This window comes from Aythya marila, assembly GCF_965140915.1.
Source record: "Aythya marila genome assembly, chromosome: 1".
In the NCBI taxonomy this organism is placed as follows: Eukaryota; Metazoa; Chordata; class Aves; order Anseriformes; family Anatidae; genus Aythya; species Aythya marila.
This window is the reverse complement of record NC_139042.1, coordinates 85,437,671-85,459,951: the sequence shown is the minus strand read 5'-3', so window position 1 is coordinate 85,459,951 and position 22,281 is coordinate 85,437,671. Positions and strand designations below refer to the sequence as shown.

General features: G+C 34.0%; 1 protein-coding gene across 1 annotated transcript in view; it reads right to left on the bottom strand.

Moving 5' to 3' along the window:
* The window catches only part of IL1RAPL1 (interleukin 1 receptor accessory protein like 1), a gene marked incomplete at its 3' end in the record, with an annotated part of 758,136 nt that overhangs the window by 170,611 nt on the left and 565,244 nt on the right, over positions 1 to 22,281 (bottom strand). Inside the window, exon 6 of the mRNA XM_082779239.1 lies at positions 11,384 to 11,458. Coding sequence (XP_082635365.1) covers positions 11,384 to 11,458 — 75 coding nt within the window. The remainder of the gene's footprint in view (positions 1 to 11,383; positions 11,459 to 22,281) is intronic.

The window sequence follows — 22,281 nt, the reverse complement described above, 5'->3', positions numbered from 1 at the left end:
GGAAGGAAGGGAGGAAGGAAGGAAGGAAGGAAGGAAGGAAGGAAGGAAGGAAGGAAGGAAGGAAGGAAGGAAGGAAGGAAGGAAGGAAGGAAGGAAGGAAGGAAGGAAGGAAAAAAAAAGAAAGAGAAGAAATTCAAAAACAAAGTGATTTCCTCTTAAAGTTATTTATAATATTTGCATTGATGATTGCTTATTGCATGGAGTCAAAGTAAAAATAAGATACCACAAAATTATTAGGTTAGACATACAATAACTTTTCAGTGTATTGTACTGATACAGTAGATTCAATAACCTTACTTGTGCAGATTTTATCAAAACCAGTATTTTTTTATATAAAAAAGCATTATTTCAAAGGCAGAAATGATCTTGAGATTATTGTTTTCATGCCACTAAAAGACGAACAAATAAAATAATTCTTCTGACATTAAAATTGTAAAAGACTGCAAATTTACCATTGAAAATCTCATCTTTTAACATTTAAATCGTCTTTTGTGTTTGATGGACTCTGTGACTAAACTCTGTGTCCTTCAAATATATTTATTATGTTATTCTTAGTATCATCAATTTATTATGTATACTTCAACTGGAAAACAAAGACTATCAACAATGGTCTTTACTCATATCAATATAAAAGTACAAAGGAGTTGAAGGAAGAAAAGCTGATAAAATTAACTTAAAGTCTAAATAAAGAGTTAATATGACTAATATACTTATTTATTTATTTATTTATTTTTCCCCAAGAAAGAATGTATTAATCACTCTCAAGTTTCTGTAACAGGATACCAGATAGCCAATTAAGTAACAGTATGATTCATTTATAACTTTAAATAACATCCAAATAATGATTAGCTGATGGAATTATTTCCTGTATTTGGTCATGATAAATCATGAACACATCTCCATTTGTGGAGTTGCATTTTGATTAATTTAACGGTCAAAAATATAAACACAATAGAAAATCTAGGCTATAATTTTCTATGACATATCTATGACATTTCCAGTTATAAAACTCATGGTTTAAAATGGTTCAATGTAACATGTTTTTGAAAGGTCTATTTTAAATATTTTTGAAAGTGTAGCATTCACCTGTGGTACATAGGTATCAGGAAGGAAGCTATGTACATGTTCCATCTTCAAGTACATCATTCCATATGCCTTAGCAAAGAGTCTAAACCATACAGTGAACAGAGTGAATCACTGGTGTGATAAGGTCCAAAACCCCACCTTGACAGGAAGATACTTGCAGCTGTAGAGCAGTTCCACTCTGAAATAATGATTTATGTCCTAAGGGTGCTTCTTTCTATATATGGACCGTGTATACATGTACATTGTCCCAATGGAGAACTTACTTTAATCATTTATTGACTTACAGTGATGTTTCATAACTGCTTTGAGCCAAAAAAACTTTATTTTGTCTTCTCATTTCTTTGCTTCCCAGCCATGCTCTCCCATTTTCACCATGTATTGGCACCAATGTTTTGTTGCAGCTATGTCACCATCAATGGAGTGAGCTGTTTAGTTGAAATTGGTTTTCTTACTTTTTGGATTACTTTTTAGCCATCTCATGGACCTGTTGAGTATGAATGCTGAAGCTGGGTTAAAGAGAAGAGCACCAGGGGACAGATATTGGAGCAGCACAGACTTACACTATATTAAATCAATCACGGAACATCACACTATTAGTGGCTAACCTAGTTGCCAGGTAAAATTGTATGACCTCAGGAGGCTCCACTGACTATTTCAAGAACCTATTCATGTCAGATGTCTCAAGGTGGACGAATACTCATCATAGTGCATAAATAGCAGAAACACAGAAGTATTGTGAGCAACAGAAATTCCAGGACAGCTTCTGAATATCTTTGTACGTCTGATTCTACACATCTTTTTATCTTTTGGTTCCAGGAAACAGTTAATAGGAAAATTTTGCCTCCTTCTTACACTTTTATCTTCTATAAAAGTAGAAGGTTGTATAGTCCTTTCTCTTTTAAACTGCTGACATGCTGGCTCAGACATCCCTGGGAACCAGACTCCATTTTTGACCTAACCTTTTCTCTTTACCCTGAGGAGAGAGACTGGCATAAGGAACTCTCAAAATAAAGTAACTGAAAGTGTATTCATAGTATTCATAAAAATTGGGTTGGTAGACAAGGAATTATATATAACAGGTAGCAGTGTTTGTAAAAAAAAAAGTTTTTGAAGTTCTGAGTTCAGAGAATATGAGTAAACAGCATCTTCATATACATTTTAATTTTTGACTTAAGCTAGGTTTGAACTGTTATTGCACTAACATACTTATCTATTAGATTCTGACAACACCCTAGACAAACTGAAGATCATTCATTATCTAGAAGTAATTCCAAATAATTTCAGTCTTGGACTTTGCCCTTGGAAAAGTAAATTTTTATTTTATTTTATTTTATTTTATTTTATTTTATTTTATTTTATTTTATTTTATTTTATTTTATTTTATTTATTTATTTTAATTTTTATTTTATTTTTATACAAAGAATAATCTCATGGATTTATTACTAACACGACAGAAGGTATTAATATACATAATCTTTTTAAAAATGCCTGGGTCTTCCAAAGCACAGGGAAACTACAGATGCTGTCTTGGGCACTGTATCTATGCTAAAATATATACTTTGACATTGATTACCACTTGAAAAAGAAAAAATAAAAATATACAAGGTTGCACAACACTAGCTGCTCCATTTGCAACTATTTTAAAAGTAGAAAATGTCTGCCAGAAATAAATCCTCTAATTTTTATTTGAGTGAGATAAATACTCCAGTTAAAATAAATTAGCAAGAGATTAAAAAAAATAAATTAAAACAACAACAACAACAACAAAAACACAAAAACATTCTGCAAATATAATTTAAGCTATAATAAACCTATAGATATTTTTTCTGTCAACCCTTAAAAGCCAATGCAAAGAAGCTAGTTCTCCTATGATTTTTAATGAACAGAAATGCACCATGTATGCTTTTAGAAATCCCATGAAAAATCAGACCCTGAATGAATTATTCAGAAATACGAGCATTTATTGCTTCAAATGAATTGCCTAGAAAAGTTGTGAAGGAAACAATACATGAGACTCTCTAGCCTTATGTCTCAAATGTACTCATTACATTAACATAAAAAAGGTAATTTTTTAATATTGGCTATATATATTTTTTTTCCTTAATACCCTTAATGTGGGTTAAATGAAGTATGTGCTTCATTAAATTTGGTAATTAGTATGAATACTAACTTGATCTTTTTTATTTCTTGATAAGTATAACATTCTTGTAATATTTATTTTCTTACAAATATTTGCAGTTATTATAAAATAGTTATTGGGAGCTATTGAGCTCCCAATAGCTATTGAGACCAGAATATTGTAGTATAGAACATTTCTATTTAAATGATACTTCAAGCAGTTGAAATGACTGATGCTTTAAAAGGTGACATTTATTGTTGTCCAAGGTAGATATGCCACAAAGGACTCATGATTCAGAGGTATAAATTTAAATTTGGTTTTCACTGAACTTGGATGCTTTCTCTTTTAACTTTCTAGCTCCATAGTTCTCAAGAGCTACTTCTGAGTTCAGTGAAATGAGTGTTCAACCCCCTGTATTTATTTTTAGATATTTTTATATATATATATATATGTTCAGAAAACTAAGCATGAAAACTAAGCATGAAAACTAAGGACTGAATAAACGTTCTGTTTCAGAACATATTTTATTTTATTGTGTGGGAAGAAGAAAAACTATTTAATTAATCTATTGTCATAATTCTACCTTAGGCAAAACAATAAAATGAAAAAAACAGGATAGAATGTGGAAAAAAAAATATGTTGTCTTTTACTTCTCATCTAGAGTATTCTGTGAGAGATACACAATTGTAATACTCAATTGTAAGAATTTATCACAAGCATTTAAGCCTCTGAGCTTAAGCCCCTGGCAGTGTTCCTTCGAATAAGTCTCCATTGTTTATTTCCATGTCAAATCCCAGATAATAATTGCTATCAAGAAACTATGCAAATTTTGATAGATTTTTCAGAAACACACCTGTGTACAGAACTAAAACTTAATACAATCTACAACACGGTACATATAAGATGTAAAATAAATAAATAAATAAATAAATAAATAAATAAATGAATGAATGTTCAGTGCCGCTTCTTGTAAAACCAATCTTAATTTGGACTGCATGAACATATACTGATCACCAAGAATGCTGGAAAGACTGGAACTGCTAAATAGGCTAATTCTTGTGAAATAATAACAATAACAATAATAATAACAACAATACATAATAACATATTATTATTATTATTATTATTATTATTTATTAATAATAAAGCAAACAAACAAACAAAACTTCTAGCATTCATAGATCCACCAATGGTCCATGAAAATCCTTAAAAAGATCAGTCTGAAGATCTGAAAAAAAAATCTGAAAAAAATCTGAAGATCATTGTTGCTCACAAGAGATCTCTAGATCAGAATATTATGGAGTAGATAATTAATTTAAAAAAAAAAAAAGTTATCAATCATAAGTACTTAGGACAAAACAAATTTTGATTTTGATATTTACACCTCTAAATTTTGATATTTACTACTACTACTGCTTAGTGACATTGTTACATTTTAGTTTGTTTTTCGTATGCAAGGAAACACTTGTGTTTCAACAACAGATAAGATTAAGTATCTGTATGTAAGTTACAAACAGAAAACAGAGCTTACAAGCCAAAAATCTGGTGAAAATATTCACAGAACAAGCTATGCAATTTATGCAATTATAGTCTTTTTAGGACTACAATATTCAAAGGGTGCCAATCATGTATAGTGTATTTCTATTTCTAGATTGTATTTCATGGTATATGGTATTCTGTATTTATGATAATCTTGGTTTTGTTAAGTTATATCTTGCCGTCTCCCACAGATAATTCATATATATATATATATTTTTTTTCTTCCATGCTATAAAAATAAATTGTGTATTTTCTTTTTAACATAAACTGTGAAAAATTTCACAAAGTAGGGAAAAGAAAATTCTTTTAAATTTAATCTGCACATAAAAAATGGACATCGTTGTAGAGAGACTGAACAGACCATTTTGATTGCATCAAATCAGATTTGGAAGTTTACCACTGAAACTACCTCAGATAAGTACTGCATAGAGTACACTCCAGAGCAGACATTTTTCAGTGGGTTAAAACTAACATGAAAAATGAAGCCTGATTATTCCCTCATAAATTCAGATAAAGTTTTCCCAGACAACACATTAATAAAATGAGATAAAATTTGAACAAATGTATGGTCAAGTTTTATCTATATGAATGTATGTATATATAAGTTAGATATGTAGGGAGAGATTGGATATACACATATGTTTAGACTCAGATGTACACACAAATGAAGAATGAGAGAAAATAAACATTTTACATACATATTTCTAATTATTTTATTTATGATCTTATTATCTTATTCATGATTTTTTAATCCTCCTGATTAAATCAAGAAAGAGTGGAGCTTGTTCAAGTTTTAAGATACAGAATTGGAATTAGACTGGAAGAAGAGAAGTACTACCTGAAAGAACTACCTGAGAAGAACTATGTGAAAGGAGATGGGAGCAAGGAGTGTATTGGTCTCTTTTCTTGTGTGAAAAGTATGCAAGGCAATGGCCTCAGTTTGAGCTAGGGGAGGTTTAGATTGGATATCAGGAAGAATTTCTTCATGGAAAGGGTGGCTGAGCATTGGAACAGGGGAATGTGGATGCGTTGCTTAGGGACATGTTTTAGCAGTGGTCTTGTAGTGTTAGGTGAATGGTTGGACTTGATGATCTTGAAGGTTTTTTAAAACTTAAACAATTCTCTGATTGTCTGATTTTGTGAAGCTTACACTTAGGAAAAGGCAACAAAGACAACAAGTCTTTTGAGGCTCCTAAAGCTAGGGACAATTCACCTTTTCTATTCCTATAAACACCGTATGAAAAAGGGTCTCTGTAGTCATGATAGGTTAAGATTAACAAAGAATTGGGTAAATATTATATAAATTAAATTTTATTATATCAATTAAAAAGTAATTTTACTTTTCACCAAACAGTAACAACATTTATCAGATGTCATATATCATCTGCATATAATATATAACATATATCATCTGCATCTGAAAAATTGCTGGACATTTCCTACCAACATTAGGAACTCCATTCCTAAGCTCATTTCTTCCTGTATTTCAGCAGAATTCACACAAGTGGGTATTTTAGAGAGGAATGGGATGAAGGAGATGTCAGCCTCTCTTGATGTAAACGTACTTGTGTGGCAATGAGAGAACCTGAGCACAAGGCCACCAAGATCTGTTTCACAGTGTAAAGTCTCAGCAGCTGTGTTGATATGAAAATCACACTCTGGCTCCTTTCTGTGCATGGGACGGGTGACAGGAGGTGACACCATTTCCTTTCACTTTGTGCTGGGCCAGTGACTGTGCAGGAACTTCCTTCACATTGGCATGTTCCAGTTAACAGAGTTTGCTGCTATGTGGAAGCACTTGGAAGGGACTGGGGCTTTCTTCTTCAAAACCAGATTACCGTAGTATAAAGAACACTGGTGTAATTAGAGTAACTCCCTATAACATTATGAAAAAGATTCTATTCCTGTTATAGAGTCAGTATGACAGAATAATTGTGTACAGATAAATATATATATATATATTTAGCATTTTAATAATCATGCAGAAAGGAAAAACATATTGCTAGTTATTTCATATCACTTTAGTTAATTTATTTATACAGTTACTGATTAGGAAGGCTTAGGAGTTCTTTTATTATTAACAAGGCCAATTTGTGTGGAAGATTTTTATGAAAACATGGTGGTAGTATTCTCCTCTACCTGAAGTATTCTTGTCTCCTTCCAGAACTTCCTTATGTTCTTAATTTTATTTTAGGGAAAACAAACAAAAAACCACCAACAACGCCACCAACAAAACCACCAACAAAAACCCACCATCAATAAAAGCAACAAAGTCAAAGCAGTTTTAGTGACATTTTTTCATGATCAAATGTTCAGGAGGTGAAGACAGAAACAAGCCCTTAGACACCAGTCAGTTTAATTTTACAGAAACAATGCCCAGAAACAAATAAGAAAGAAAACTAGATTCATTTCATATTTGGTCACAAGTGTAAATTTTATAATTTTAGTGTTGGATGAAATTTGATAAAACTCATTTCATTCAGATCACATACAAAGTAGCCTAACTGAAAGTAATTCAACAATTGCTTTATTTTTCTAGGTGAATTTTGGCATTTCAAATTACAGGCTTGTATATAATCATGAAATGCATTGCAAAATGGGAGAACATTGGATAACTAGTTTATGTTTAAGTGTTTAAGATCATTCTAGAGATTTTGGTTTGTTTTGGTCTGGTTTGGTTATTTCTTTAATTCATTATGGTCTGTTGTAGAAACACACCTTTCTTCTTTTTGTTCATAAAAATAGACTGACTTGATAATAGAATTGGATTTTCTACAGTCAGACTAAAAGTATGATGATTATTGTTTCTTTAAGAAGAATGAATGTTTTACAGTGCTGGTGGGATAAAGAGTGTTGACTGAAAAGCCAGGTGAAACTGAAAAACCTCAAAATTTACCAATACACAAAAACAGAAGAGAATTTTTATATAAATATGTATATCATAGATATATTTCTATCAAATATACAACATCTGCATGAATCTATAATTTTAAAAATATACAGTTATCTGATGTTTAGGATTTTCATATATTATTATTATTTTTTTAAATGTTAATAGGGCTTTGTTTGCTGATTTTGGTAGTGTATTTAATGTAAGAGGAAAAAAATCATAGGATGACATTCTTTGCATATGCATGTTGTTCCTTATTACCTGTGCCCTACATCCCCTTGCCTCCTCTTCATTACCTGCTTTTCCTTGCTCCCCAGCTCATGCTGCTGCCAGTTCACAGAATAGCTCAGAGCTGAGTGGAAAACACACCTCCTTATTGCTCTAAACTTCTTGCAGGCTTCTTACTTTTGAAGCTTATATTTGACATAATATTTTATCAAGAGGCATTGTTTCCAGAGAAGAAGTTTATATTGAAGTCACCACTGCTATCTAGGAACCCTTTGTCAGGAGAAAAGCTTAAAAAGAAAACAGCACTTTTACCCTTGCAACAGGAGTAAGTTATTGATCACAAAAATGGAAGTGAAGTTGCAAACAAGAAACATTAAATGCAGACCAGGATAAGTTGGGAATAAAACTTTCTTTCCTCATCAAGAATTTCTCTTCCTCGTGCTTTGGCTGCCTCATGCTGTGTTTCAAGAAAAGCCTTTGAGAAATGAATTTCTCATTCAATTTCTATCCCTACTCAGGGATTTTCTGGTTATTATTCAGTGTGAACCTCATTTCAAATGAGGTTCATGACTCCTGCAACTCTCTAAGGTTGCTCGTTGCACTGTAGCCATGTTTAATACTCTCCCAAATATCAGATGAATAGCGGGACAGTTTTTCCATGACTGAATTACTTTAGACTATGGGATCCTTTAGGTTCATAGGACTGAGCAGTGCAGATTCTCCAACTTTGGTTTGTTTCCTTTTGTCTTAGCAAGCCAAGCTCTATAACACTCTATGAAATACTTTTTAGAGAGATTCCTTTTTTCTTGTGCAGTCACATTTTGGTCTGATGCTGTCTCATGAAAGCCATGCAACACAGTAATGCAACAGCTCTGTGGTCCCATTACATTAATTTTAATTACTGATTTATAGAAGGGACTGATATATCTCAGCAATAAATGTCAGATGTCTGTCACCCAGCAGTGCTGGAGACAAACAGATCAGATAGGTCTGGAGTCTTCCCACCATGATTTTGACACTTCCTGAAGGTATCTTGGTTTAAGAACAAAACTTCGGAGGCTTCTTCAAAAGCAAACAAACTAGGCTTACTGAGAGTTTTCTCAAAAGTCTGTTAGCACCATTTTTTGGCCTGCCAGCACAGTAAGATTTTGAGGTGAGCCATCACTGTTGATGTTTCAGTACATCATGTGTATCCACAGAAGACAGGCATTCCTGTATGTTATGTATACATCCCCCATGGGCATTCCCTGACACTTGGGCTTTGCCTTCGTTTCCATTCAGGGTGGACAACTGTGAGGTAAGAAGCACAGAAATGCGGGGAGAGAGAGTACTGACTGCACCAGCTCTGCACGAGCTCTGCACCTAACCAACTGGTGACCTGATCACATAATCTTGAAATCCAAGCAGTTGCCTCCTACAGAGTGCCCCGTTTCTGTGCTACTCTTTCCACCAATATGTTTGTTTTCCAAACAGAGAGGTCAAACAAAACAGCCCAAAGACTTTCTGGAGGAGTAATGTTTTCTGGGAGTATCTAAGTTAGTCTGCAAGGTGTGATTACCCTCAGACGGGTGGGAAGATAATGGCAGAGGTAATCGTCTAATGTTTGGCTAAGTGTACCTGGATATTCTTTTGATGTTGAAGTATTTCATTATTATCATTATTATTTTTTTCAGATTATGAACTGGCCCACAGAAGTTAATGATAGCTTTCCAAAGTGAAAGTGAAACACAGCCCTTTCAAACATTGTTGAGCAGGATCAAGTCATTAAATCTAAGAGTGGAATAATTTTCATGTCAGGAAACTATCCCTTTTTTATACTTCCTCCAGCTCTCACTTACTTTTTCACAGACTTTGAAGCAAAAAATTAATATATTATTGCAGTGTCTTGCTATAAAGTTAAGTATTATATTTTCATATTTGTTTATGATCAGTCTTGCTAATCTGTCTGAAAGTAATATTTTAAAGTTAACCCTTTCACATTCATCAAAACCTATTTAGTTGTCTGAAAAGTGTCTTTTCCATAACCCAGAATTTCTCAAATAATTCATTCTATTTCCTAGAAGTAACAGAAATCAAAGGTATTATTTTTTCAGAAAATCACAGATAAAAGTCTCTAGCCAGCCATTCATAATTACAGTGTTATTGGATTAGTCTCATCAATGCAGTATATTAGGCAAGACATTGGCAAAACCCCCAAAAGATCTGACTTTTTTTTCTTTTTTCATTAAAAAAATACCTCTGTAAGCAGCATTAGTTAGGTAGTTAGGAAGAGGGGAAAAAATAAATAAATAAAAAAAATTGTGCAGTCACTTGCTTTCTGTTTCCTAAGCTTGTAGGTGAATGAAAAGTAAAATCATCTCGGATTGTTGAACAGGAAAAGTTTTCTGAGTTGGTATATCAGAAATGATGCCTTCAGAAACAACAGAATTTAGCTGTATTAGGAAACATATCTCCCATTTTCTGTATATATATATATTTTTTTTTTTTCAGAAGACAGGTATACCAGCACCTCAGAGTATTACCTGAATAGCTTGAATTTTTTGATGAAGAACAAAAGAAAGATGAGTTATACTATGGCCACTACTAGCTAGACTGGCAAGCACCATAAAATACTCTGTCAGTGTCTGTAAGACTCATTTGCAAACCTGCTTTTTCCTGATGTTGTGCTGAAGAATGTCTTGAGTTTTGTTTTCTTTCTTTCTGGGATGTAGACAACCAACAGACTTGTTTCCCTTTGTTTCTGTAGCTAACGTGCTGAAAGTTCCACCAAGTTGCTGTTCTGGCACCTAATCAGAATTCCAGTGTAACCTACTGAAAACTACTTACAAGTTGCCTTCAGTGTCAGTCCACAAAGGAGATGGACTGTTATATCCTTCAAGCTGTAGTCACTCATTTGCTTAGCTTTGGAACCTTAATTACTTGTACGGCACTAGGAGACCAAAGTGACAATAAATACCCACCACCAGGGTGGAAAAAATGGTTGCTTCATGCATGAATTACTCTTGATTCATAAACATAAGTATTTTTACATTCAAAATAATCAAATTCCATTATGTTAACTTCTCACTGTTTGCTGAATGGTTTTAGACCAGCAGAACATTTATAATTAGAGAATATATTTGCAATTCCATAAGTGCCAAAGCAAAGAAGTCTTGAAAGCAGAATTCAAACCACAAAATCCTACCAAATCTGAAATACACCATGGATATAATTACATATGCAGAAAAGGGAAACTTTAGAAAGAGAAGCTCAGGTACGTGTTTAACTGTAGACTTTCAGCAATGGTAAAAACCAACATCAGTAGTATTCAAGTTCTTAGTATTCAGTACTAATTTCTACTAACTATTTGTGAGCAACACCCTGGTAGACAGTATATGATACATCTCTGCATGTCAGTATAGTATGTTTAATGACTTTTCAATAAAAGTATTAATGTCATCACACAATTACATAATCATTGTACATTAACACATCAAATATCTTCATAAAATTTCAATTAAAAAAATGCATTTGCTACTTACCTAACTGGGTCTCCTGAATTGTTAGCTTACTCTCCAAGGGGTGTAAAAGCTTTGGTGGTTTATCTGTTAGTGGCGCTAGAAAAGAAAGAAATTTACATATATAGTTTTCTGATAATTATTATGTAGTATAAGATATATATATATATATTCAGAAATGCTTTGGTTTCTTTTTGTTGTTGTTTAAGTAATGTTCATGCCTTCAGTAGCTGTAAATGTTTTTTACTTACAGAGTAAACATGGTATCAAAAATTAGAATCTTTCACATATTGAAGCAATGGAGACATTTGTGTCTCCATGTGTGACATCTCTCTAGACTCTCACAAAAACCCTGTAGTAGCATCTTGCAGTTTTGTTTGCCTAAATGTTATCCAGTACTTTGTTGCTTGTATTTGCTTATATTTGCTTGTATTTAAATACATTTCTGCCAAATATAGTCACTAACAGACAAATAACATAAACTAACTAACTGTAAAACAATTTTGAACATCTAATTATAATTTTATTTAAAAATACTTTACTGTCTGAAGATTCTGAAGGTGGACTGATCATAAAAGATGACCATTTTCACAATCCAGGGAATGGATGCAATAAAATAATGTCAGGGCTTTTAATAAAATTTCTTCCTTCCCCACTTTTAATCTACTCTAAACTACTTATGGCAGAATTATGCAAATTATGGAATAAAAGTTCTGTCATGGTCAAAAACATTCTGAAGGTGCTAATAGGGACATGGTGAGGCATGTTCAAACCATTCTACTGGGTTCATAATCTGTATACTTAATTCATAAAAGTGACATTGATTATCACTACTGTTGTAATACTAACTACTGTTAGGAAGTCTGCACTTTACTGATCTCTGACAGACAAGTGCATGATATATTAAAAGTATTGAAAGAACCTTTTTTTTTTTTTTTTTTCCTTTAAAATGATTACTAAGTGTTCATGGGAAATCTCCAACCTTTTGCCCCCTGGAATATTTTGATATTTAGCTTTTCAACATTAATTCATATTTCAGTCTTTAACATAGATTATGGGCTGTCAGAGATTTAAAGTACTCTTGACAGTCTGGTATAACTGTACAATATTTTCTCCCTCAAACTTGTCAAATCACTGCTTCCTTTCTTACTGACACACACACACATCCATGTATGTGGGTTTAATCTACTAAACATGCTCATCTCCTGTCAGCTGAACTAAGGGAGAGCTTTAGTTGTTTTTTATTTGCTACATTTGCTTTACTCTTTGATTAAATTATCAGTGCCCTTTAATATCTACAGTATTAATACTAATAGTGCAGCAAATACAGAATGGATCCATTATCAATGTTTTCTTTTGGATTTAAAGAGGTTTTCCCTTATCTGACCAGAGCATAAACCCACCCAACTGATGTTTTAGATGTTGTGTTTAGATGTTCAGTGCTAGTGCTGAATCAAAATATCTCTTCAAGGAAGGGAAAAGAGCTGGATTTGGTCCAAAGACCTTCTTTCAGTTCATTTTCCAGCAACAGCTTCTACTTTCTAGAGGAAATCATTCTGCATTACAGACTTTACAGAGAGACTGCAGCTGTGAAAGACTTTTAGGCAATATCCCTAGGTTGTTACTTTTCTTTACACTGATTTGAATGCATTTTAGCTTTCTCTATTTTTTTTGTTCTTTTCTTTTCCTTGGGGGCTAAAGTGGGTGGAAGGGAAAAGTATTCAAATTAGTGAGATATATTTTTTTCTTAAACTGCAAAATTAGTCATTCCCAATTCTTAACTTCTCCACAAAGGCCCTTAATTTATCAGCAGATTGCCATTTAAAAAAAAATCATCCACTATGAATTTAAATTTAGTTATGCAGTTCCGTCATTCTCAATTCAATTACCATTCATCAGATAATGTTTTCTGAGTCACTGTTGTTCTAAATCTGTTTTGAGACTCTTCAAGCAAACAAAGTTTTCTCATTGTAAGTAAAGATATATTAACTGATTGAGTTCATCTGAATACAACAAATGAGTAGATTAGAAAACAGTATTTCTTCCAGTTTAAGCAAAGACAGACATTACTTTTGTGGTCTTGTACTTCAGGCCTCTAAGAGCTTCATATTTCTAAATGAATAAGTACAAGTTATCCCATACTAGTAGCATGTAGATGGGTCATACTTGAAGAAAAATATGAAGTTATTAAATAATTCTTCAGTATGATGTCATATGGTATGGAATGTCCCTTTGGCCAATTTGGGTCAGCTGTCCTGGGTCTGTCTCCTCCCAGCTCATGCTGCACCCCCAGCCTCACTGGCAGGACAGCATGAGAAGCTCAAAAGTGCTTGGCTTATGTCCATATGTTATCAGCATTATTCTCAATCCAAAACAAAGCACCATACCAGCTACTAGGAGGAAAATTAACTCTATCCCAGCCAAAACCAGGAAAATATTCACCCATTATTACATACCATCTACCCATTATTACATACCATCTATGGTTGGGTCCCACACATTTCAGTGCATCCCCATTAATCACAACTTTTCCTGTCCATGTGTGTATATATATATATATATAATATATATATGTATGTACATATTCTTGGTGAGGTCAGGAGGGGGGGGTCAGTAAAACTGCTACCTTGGACTTTTGGAGGGTAAACTTTGAATTGTTCAGGACACTGGTAGGGAGGGTCCCTTGGGAGTCAGTCCTGAAGGGCAGAGGGGTCCAGAAAGGCTAGACTCGCCTCAAGAAGGAAGTCTTTTAAGGCACAGTCTTTTAAAGGCACTGGAGCAGGCTGTTCCCGCATGCCATAAGATGAGCCGTCAGGGAAGAAAACTGGCATGGCTGAGCAGGGAACATTCGTTGTGTATTTAGGAGAAAAAGAGAGTTTATGTCCAGTGGAAGAAGGAGCAGGCAACTAAGGGAGAGTACAAGGAAGTTGCCATTTAGTTTGCAGCCACCATCCTCCTTACTAAAGAGGCTTTAACCACTTGGCTTTTATTTATTTATTAGACTACAAATATATGCATGCTTTCCGGGCAATTAATCCATGTAGACCAATTCAGAGGCGAGAAGTTTTCCAGCCACCCCTCTCACTTTCAGGTTTACACTGTCTGCAGATAACAACATTTATTGGCAGCACAGAGTTTATGCAATCCTTCTATAGTTTAGAAACCCTGAAGTAGACCTGTTGTCTCTTACTTGCTGTTTCATATCCTTCAGACCACGGGATGTGTATTCTTAACTGAGTCAATCCACAGGCTATTCAACATGAACACATTTTTCAGAAGGGTATATTCAGATACAGATATCTGGTAAACTGGACGACAAAACCAGAATTTATTCCTTTCTTCCTAATTTTTTACTAAATGGCAAGAAATTAAAAAATATGTATACTAAACTCACAACAATACTTGGCCTCTTAGGAAGTTAAGTAGTCCTTTTATTTTTAATGAATAGTAGTAGGAAGGCAGTAGTATCTACATCCTACAAAGACATTCATGATTTCAAAGCACTTCCTGTTCTGTACTACATGCAAAGAAACAAAATTCTTTTGAATGTTTTCAAAAAATAGAGAGATGGTCCTCTTCCCACTACAATCTACGTGATTGTCACACAGGGAGAACAGTGTTCATATCCCTATGCTTGTTCTTACACAAGGCATTGTCAAATTCCTTGGAAAGAAATTTAATTCCTGGACATTATTCTCTACAGATGCATGGATTCACATTATCTCTCTTCCCCTCCCATCTTTCCCCTTTTCCTTTCCCTTCCTCTCTCACACCTACTTCTTTCTTCCTCTATCTCATCCCCCACTTAACAGTCAATAAATTTCTAGGTAAAGTTAACAAAAACTGGTGGGTCACTCTCTCAAAAAAAGAAAAAAAAAAAAAAGAAAAAAAGAATAATAAAAAAAAGTGGGCAGGGATGTTTGGTCAGCTTCTCACAAAGAAAAAGAAATATTGGATCATAAATCAAGTTTACAACCCTTCTTTGATTTCTGAGCAATCACTGCTGAATGGTTTACAAACAAATATGTGTCAAACTTTCTTTTCATTAAAAACAAACCAAACTAAAGCAAACAAACAAAAACAAATAAAATCATATGTGGAGTTACCAACTCTGAAACTGTATTAAAACTAATATTTAACTTTAGAGGTATTGTTCAGCTGCAGATAGATTGATCGTGCACAAAGAGAAAGTACCAAAATTCACATTCTATGTCTATCAGAATGGATGTACTTCTAAAAGGCATTGAAAATTTGTCTTATGGTAATGAACCTGAGAGCCACTGAAATCAGTCACACAGCTGGAAACTAGCCAGAAGATGATATTTTTACATTGCCTCCTTCCACACTTCTCTTTCTAAGCTACATCTTTAACTTTAGCTGTCTGTGGTCACATAATACATTTGCTCTATTCAAATTTCAGTTATTTGAAGAGACTGGGCACTTTTTAGAAATTCATGTAGCCAATGAAGAAAAGGAATCTGGAATGTACATAAGAATGTCACTAATATGGACACCAAAAAATTACGTTGTTTCAAAGCTTACAAGCCTGATAATAAATAAAAAAATGCACAAGCCAAAGATTTATGTATATGTCTGCTTTACAAAGCATTCAGATTCTTCTTAGGAAATTCTGATGATAACAAACAGTCTTCATTTCTTAGGGGCAGACAGGACTGTGTGGAGTTGTCTACAACTCAGAAAGGCAATTTCTTGGCTGGAAAGCCAGGACAATTCCTGCAAGAAAATAAATTCCCAAGAATGCTTGCCTTGCTTTGTCATTTTTAGTTTTCTGTATTTTAGAACTGTTTTGTTCAGCTATTTCATTGAAGTAAAATTTATTTTCTGAAAATGAAAAACCTTCTGACCATTTTGAGACGTGAAGTAATGCAAAGAGATTAAACCTCTTCTGTTTATGAACTCAGTTTGCTTTTAGAGAGAATGACTAGAATGGCCCTAGAATATATTACAAATACAGTACAGGATTAAATAGGGAAAAAATAATGTATTATTATGCAAGTATACATATATATATATATATATGTATATATTCCTACTCTGAAATTAAAGGAAACCAAAAAGATGGAGTTATTTTCTTGAAGTCCACGTTATTTGTCTGAATTCATCCAACAGTTCAGAAAGATATGCCACGTCTTTACTTGCCTCATTACTATTTACTTTTCTGTTCCTCTCTTCATTTTGTTATTTTGGCATAGGCCAGAGGCCACAACTCTGGGAATAAGACTCCCCCTATAGCAGCAGCATATGGAATCATAGAATCATTAAGGTTGGAAAAGACCTCAAAGATCATCTGGTAGACTGCAATAAAACTAAATATGAATATGTTCAGCCTGAACCTTCAGTCTTGAAACAATATTATACACAGTCACTGTCCACGTGGAGATCTCAATACTATCCAGTATTGGATATTCTTGATTGGATATTATCTCTTGAGTAATTGTGAGCATAACAAAACTTATGCAATGCAAAAATAATAAAAATAATGCATGCAAGTGTTTGTGTGTTTGTTTGTTTGTTTAATTCTTTTAAAGCAGACCTACCTATTCAGATATACCACTAGGGACGTTAACAGTCTTTCAAAAATCAATATATGGCCAGATCTTTTATTAAAGGGAAATTCTTCATACGCGTTTGAGGCTTCTAATAATGTAAATATAATCTTTTAGTTAAAAACAGATTAGTTTTCATTCACACAGACATCATTTAAAATCACATATACCATGAATTTCACAGCAGTCCCACTCTGAAATCTGCCTCACTGTGTGTGGACAAGCCTCATTATACCCTGATTCAAGCAGTTCAAACTGAGGGTAGATCCATATAAGGATAATAAAGATATATGCATGAAGCATATGATCACAAACGGACTCCTAAATGTGACTTAGTTATCACAATGACTGGTTGAAGATCAGCTTTTATCTGCTGAAATGTTCCATAAATCTTGCATTTAGAGACAAAAATTCTGCCTCTTTTTTCAGTTTATGCCTTTCTCATTGTCTTCTCTTTACCACATACTATAAAATCACCAACCAACCCTATTGATGAGGACATATTAATGAAAATTGTCTTTATTTCTCATACCTAATTCGTTCTACTGTTTTGTTTGTTTGTTTGTTTGTTTGTTTTTCCAAAATAAGGTAATATTCTTTCCTTTTTTCTTTTCTTTCTTTTTTCTTTTCTTTTCTTTTCTTTTCTTTTCTTTTCTTTTCTTTTCTTTTCTTTTCTTTTCTTTTCTTTTCTTTTCTTTTCTTTTCTTTTCTTTTCTTTTCTTTTCTTTTCTTTCTTTTCTTTTCTTTCCCTTTCCCCTCTCCTCTCCTCTCCTCTCCTCTCCTCTCCTCTCCTCTCCTCTCCTCTCCTCTCCTCTCCTCTCCTCTCCTCTCCTCTCCTCTCCTCTCCTCTCCTCTCCTCTCCTCTCCTCTCCTCTCCTCTCCTCTCCTCTCCTCTCCTCTCCTCTCCTCTCCTCTCTCCTCTCCTCTCTCCTCTCCTCTCTTCTCCTCTCCTCTCCTCTTCAGTAATCAATGTATAGTACTATGTAATGCAGTACAGTAAATTTACATTACTACACAGGAAGCCCAGCACTTCCTGTATTAAACTGTAGTAGCATGTAAGGTGGTAAGTAATAAAGTTAATAAATAATAAATATTTAATATTTTTTACTATGACATTGTTATGCAAATAAAGATGCTATTGTTACGAAAAAAAAAAAAAAAAGTTGTAATGAGGTATGTTGGGAAAGGGAGAAACATTGAAAAATGAAAACTTATGAGACAGCATGAAGTTGAAAGGTTTGCCAGGAAGCTCTTTATAATGTTTTAAGCTTGTGAGTCCCCTGTGATCAACATCAGGTTGAATACTGGAGGAGAACAGATGCATCTAGATGTTGGTTTTTTATTACATACTCACATCTAATCGAATATGTTGTGACATTTACACTACCCCTATGACTGTAGAAGATGTATATATTGCTCTTTTTATCTGGTAATTTTCTTGAACACACAGTGGCATTTTCCAGCAATCTCCAAGGAAAAGGTTCTCATAATCAAAATGCTCTCATTGCAGATACTAATGTCTTGAAATACAAAAGAACCAAACAATATATGTAGTTAAAACACTGACTGAAATATCAGCCTAATATCTTGACAGTATAGAAGAGTTCTTTGTGCGGAAGATTTAAAATTCATATTTTGTTCTAACAAAGCAGAGAGGAAGGAAGAAAGCAAGGCTTTGATCTTAAGAGAATGTTCTTGTATGGACAACCCTCTCACCCCACCCTGCAAAGATACACAAAAGATACACAAAATACAAAAAAAAAAAAAAAAAAAGTATAAATAAATAAAATAAAATAAAATGGGTAAAAGGGTAAAAAATGTAAAATGTCCAAAATAAATTATTTTCTATCTTTCTTAAATTATTTTTTAAATTATTTAAATTATTTAAATTATTTTCTATCTTTCTTAAATTATTTTTCTATCTTCCGTAAAGTTTCTAAGCATTGCAACATTATTTATTTATTTATTTATTTATTTTCTGTGAAACAGTAATTCCTAAAGCAAGATTATTGAAATGAGACTTTCTATGTAGCTCTATGAAAAGGATGTCATGCTGAAGAGTGGTCTGTCTGCATGGTCTCTTCAGTTTGTTCCTCCCCTTCCACCTAAGAGATATCAGATAATCTCTAATAAATGAGAAATGTTGAACATGGTAGTTGTTGCTGTTGTTGTCTTAAATGAACGTTTGATATATTATGTTTGTTTAATTAAAATAAATGCTCTTCTTAACAGAAGAATAAAGCCACATATCTAGGAGCATTTTAACCAGGAGATTCTCCAAAATTTAAGCTTATTGGTGAAGCTCAGCAGCACTTCACTCAGCAGGAATTTTGTTTTGTCATGTTTATATTACTGGCTAACATGAGGCCTTTGGTTCATGCTCATGCCAGAGTGCCCTAAGTGGATTATTTTGCATAACAGTATTTATATTCCTTGAGGAAGAGCCCCACACCTCTTGCTTATCACATGCTACAGGGCACTCTTATTAACCATGTCAGTGGGATGTGGCATATTGTTCAGCCTCTAACTATTCTTTCTGCGCTTGTAATGGTGACTGGAAGACAAAATAAGTTGAGGACAAAGAACACCACTGCAATTAACGTTTTAGTATTCAATTACTGTGCTCCTGGTTTGAATTTAGATTGTTCTACAGTTTTATCTACACAGAGATTTCTTTTCACATGGTCTTTTCAACCATGTGAAAACAGGATGAAATAAATCCAGCTGACCTCAGTTAAACTACTGCGTCTATTCCAAGACAAATTAAAATCTTTTGGAGATGGTCTTCTATCACTTTTTAAGTCTGGCAGCCCATATTCATGATTTTCTGAGGGATCTATGACCCTTACTGTAAATACTTTGGGGTATTTTGAACCAATTAGAGTATTTTTTGCTCTTTCATCTGTGTGTTTAGATGCCATTGTTAGGCTGTGAAGCTCTACAAATCTTGTGTAAGGCTTGTGACTCAAACAGAAACATATGCAGTATACTTTACATTTGGGCTATCTGAATAGATTATATATTAATGAAGCAAAACAGAGAGTTATATAAATCATGAGGTTTGCATGAACAAATGAGAAAAGCTACAAAGCTGGTGAAGGGCCTGGAACACAAGTCCTATGGGGAACAGCTGATGGAACTGGGTTTGTGTAGTCTGGAGAAGAGGAGGCTCAGGGGAGACCTTATTGCTCTCTACAACTACCTGAAAAGAAGTTGTGGGGAGCTGGGGGTCGACCTTTTCTCTCAGATAACTAGTGATAGGACTAGAGGGAATGAGCTCAAGTTGCACCAGGGGAGGTTCATGATGGAAATGAGGAGACAGAGCATTGGAATGGGTTGCCCAGGGAGGTGGTGGAAACACTGTCCCTGGAGGGATTTAAGGAAAGGTTGGCTGTGGTACTTAGGGACATGGTTTAGGGGGTGACATTGTAGTAGATAGTAGATGGTTGGACCAGATGATCTTTTAGGTCTTTTCCAGCCTTAATGATACTATGATTCTATGATGTAATGTCAAGCAAGCATCCTGCCACACACATTAATAAATTTTCTCTGCATATCATCCCCTTCTTACATAATTTCCTTTAGTCTATTCTCTTTTCATTTGTCTCTAAATTGAAGTATAGGTGGAAGAAAAATAAAAAAGTATAATACCATTATATTCTCTGTAACTAACTCAAACACTTATTTTCTTAAAAAATACTTTTCTATGCCTTCTGGATGACTTCCAGTAAATCTCACTTTAATAATCATTGCATTGTCCAATTAATCAGGGATACCTACAATATCTTGTTCAGCCTGACTTTCCCCCTTTTCAGTTGAATTTGGAGTTTTATTATTCATTGATTTTTCTTTTTCTTGATTCTTACACAATCTTTAAATTTTTACCTTCAAATTTAACATTACTTTCCATTTATGATTAGTTATTTTGTATAATAATCTCTCTCAGATTTAGATGCCAAACCTAAATTAACTGGAGTGTATTTTCTTTAATCCATATTTATTGTAGGACACTGGTTTTACAAAATGAATATTAATATGTGTGAATCTCCTCCTGAAGTGCTTTTACTACTTTCTCAGACAAAGAGAGAGAAAGAAAGAGAGAGAATAAGTTCAGGCAGATAGTTCTTGGAAATACTGTAGCCCATGACCTTTGAATACAAATTCTAGATACTCTAGACTTTTTCCATAATTAAATCTTTCTGCTGATAATACTGACATTTCAGAATATGATTTCTCAGTCTCTGAGGAGGCCTTATAAAGGGAATAGGACCTTATGCACCCTGACCACTTCCATCCTTCCATTGATGACATTGATGACATCCTTCCAGCTGACATTTAAAAGCCTTGCAATTAAAGTTCTTACTAATGGCATTGACTTTCCTCCTTTAGGATTTGTATTCAACATTTTAATTCTGTTTCTCTATTTCAAAATCACATGATTTAAAAGGCAACCTGTTCTCATTCTCTCTGTTCCAGTTCTGTCATGGATCTGTATACCTTTTTCATTTACTTTTCAAGTCATTTCAGTGATTTAAATCTTCTGAATCTGCCTCTGTTCTGCTAGAATTTTGAACATAGTATCATATCTTGTGACTCAAAAATTAAGCGAGAAAAAATATTTATTTTCTACTTTTGCAATCAGTTTATTTTATTTTTATTTATTTATTTTTAACTTTGATCTGAGTGCAAATTAACACTCTGGTACTCTTAGGCAGACATTTTAGATCTGCTCTATTATGGCAGGCTTTTTGCCTTCAAGCTGGGCTATTTTAGACTATAAGAAATCAAGTTTCACTACCATCTTTGAGAAAGGCAAGAAGGAGGATCTGGGGAACACAAACTGGCCGACCTCACATTGATCCCTAGGAAGATGCTAGAGAAAATAGCCTGGAAACCATTTCCAAATGCATGAAGGACAAGAAGATTATTGGCAACAGTCTGCATGGATTTACAAAGGAGAAATTTTGCTTAATCAATCTGATAGTCTTCAGTGATGAGATGGCTAGCTCTGGGGATAAGAAGAGAGCAGTGAATGTTGTTCATTTTGACTTCAGCAAGGCACTGTTTTCACATCTTCACTGGCAAAATGACGAAAATTTGACTAAGTGGACGGTGAGGTGGACTGATAACTGGTTGAACTGCTGAGCTCAGAGCAGTGTGATAAAGAGCACAAAGTTGAGTTGGTGGCACAACTGGTGTTGTAGCCCTTGGATACTGGGCCCACTACTGTTTATCTTCTTCATTAGTGAAGAAGTAACCTGGATGATGGGATGGAGTGCACCTTCAGCTAGTTTTCAGATGACACAAAACTGGGAGGAGTTGTTGATGAGCATAGTAGCAGATGGGTGTGCTGAC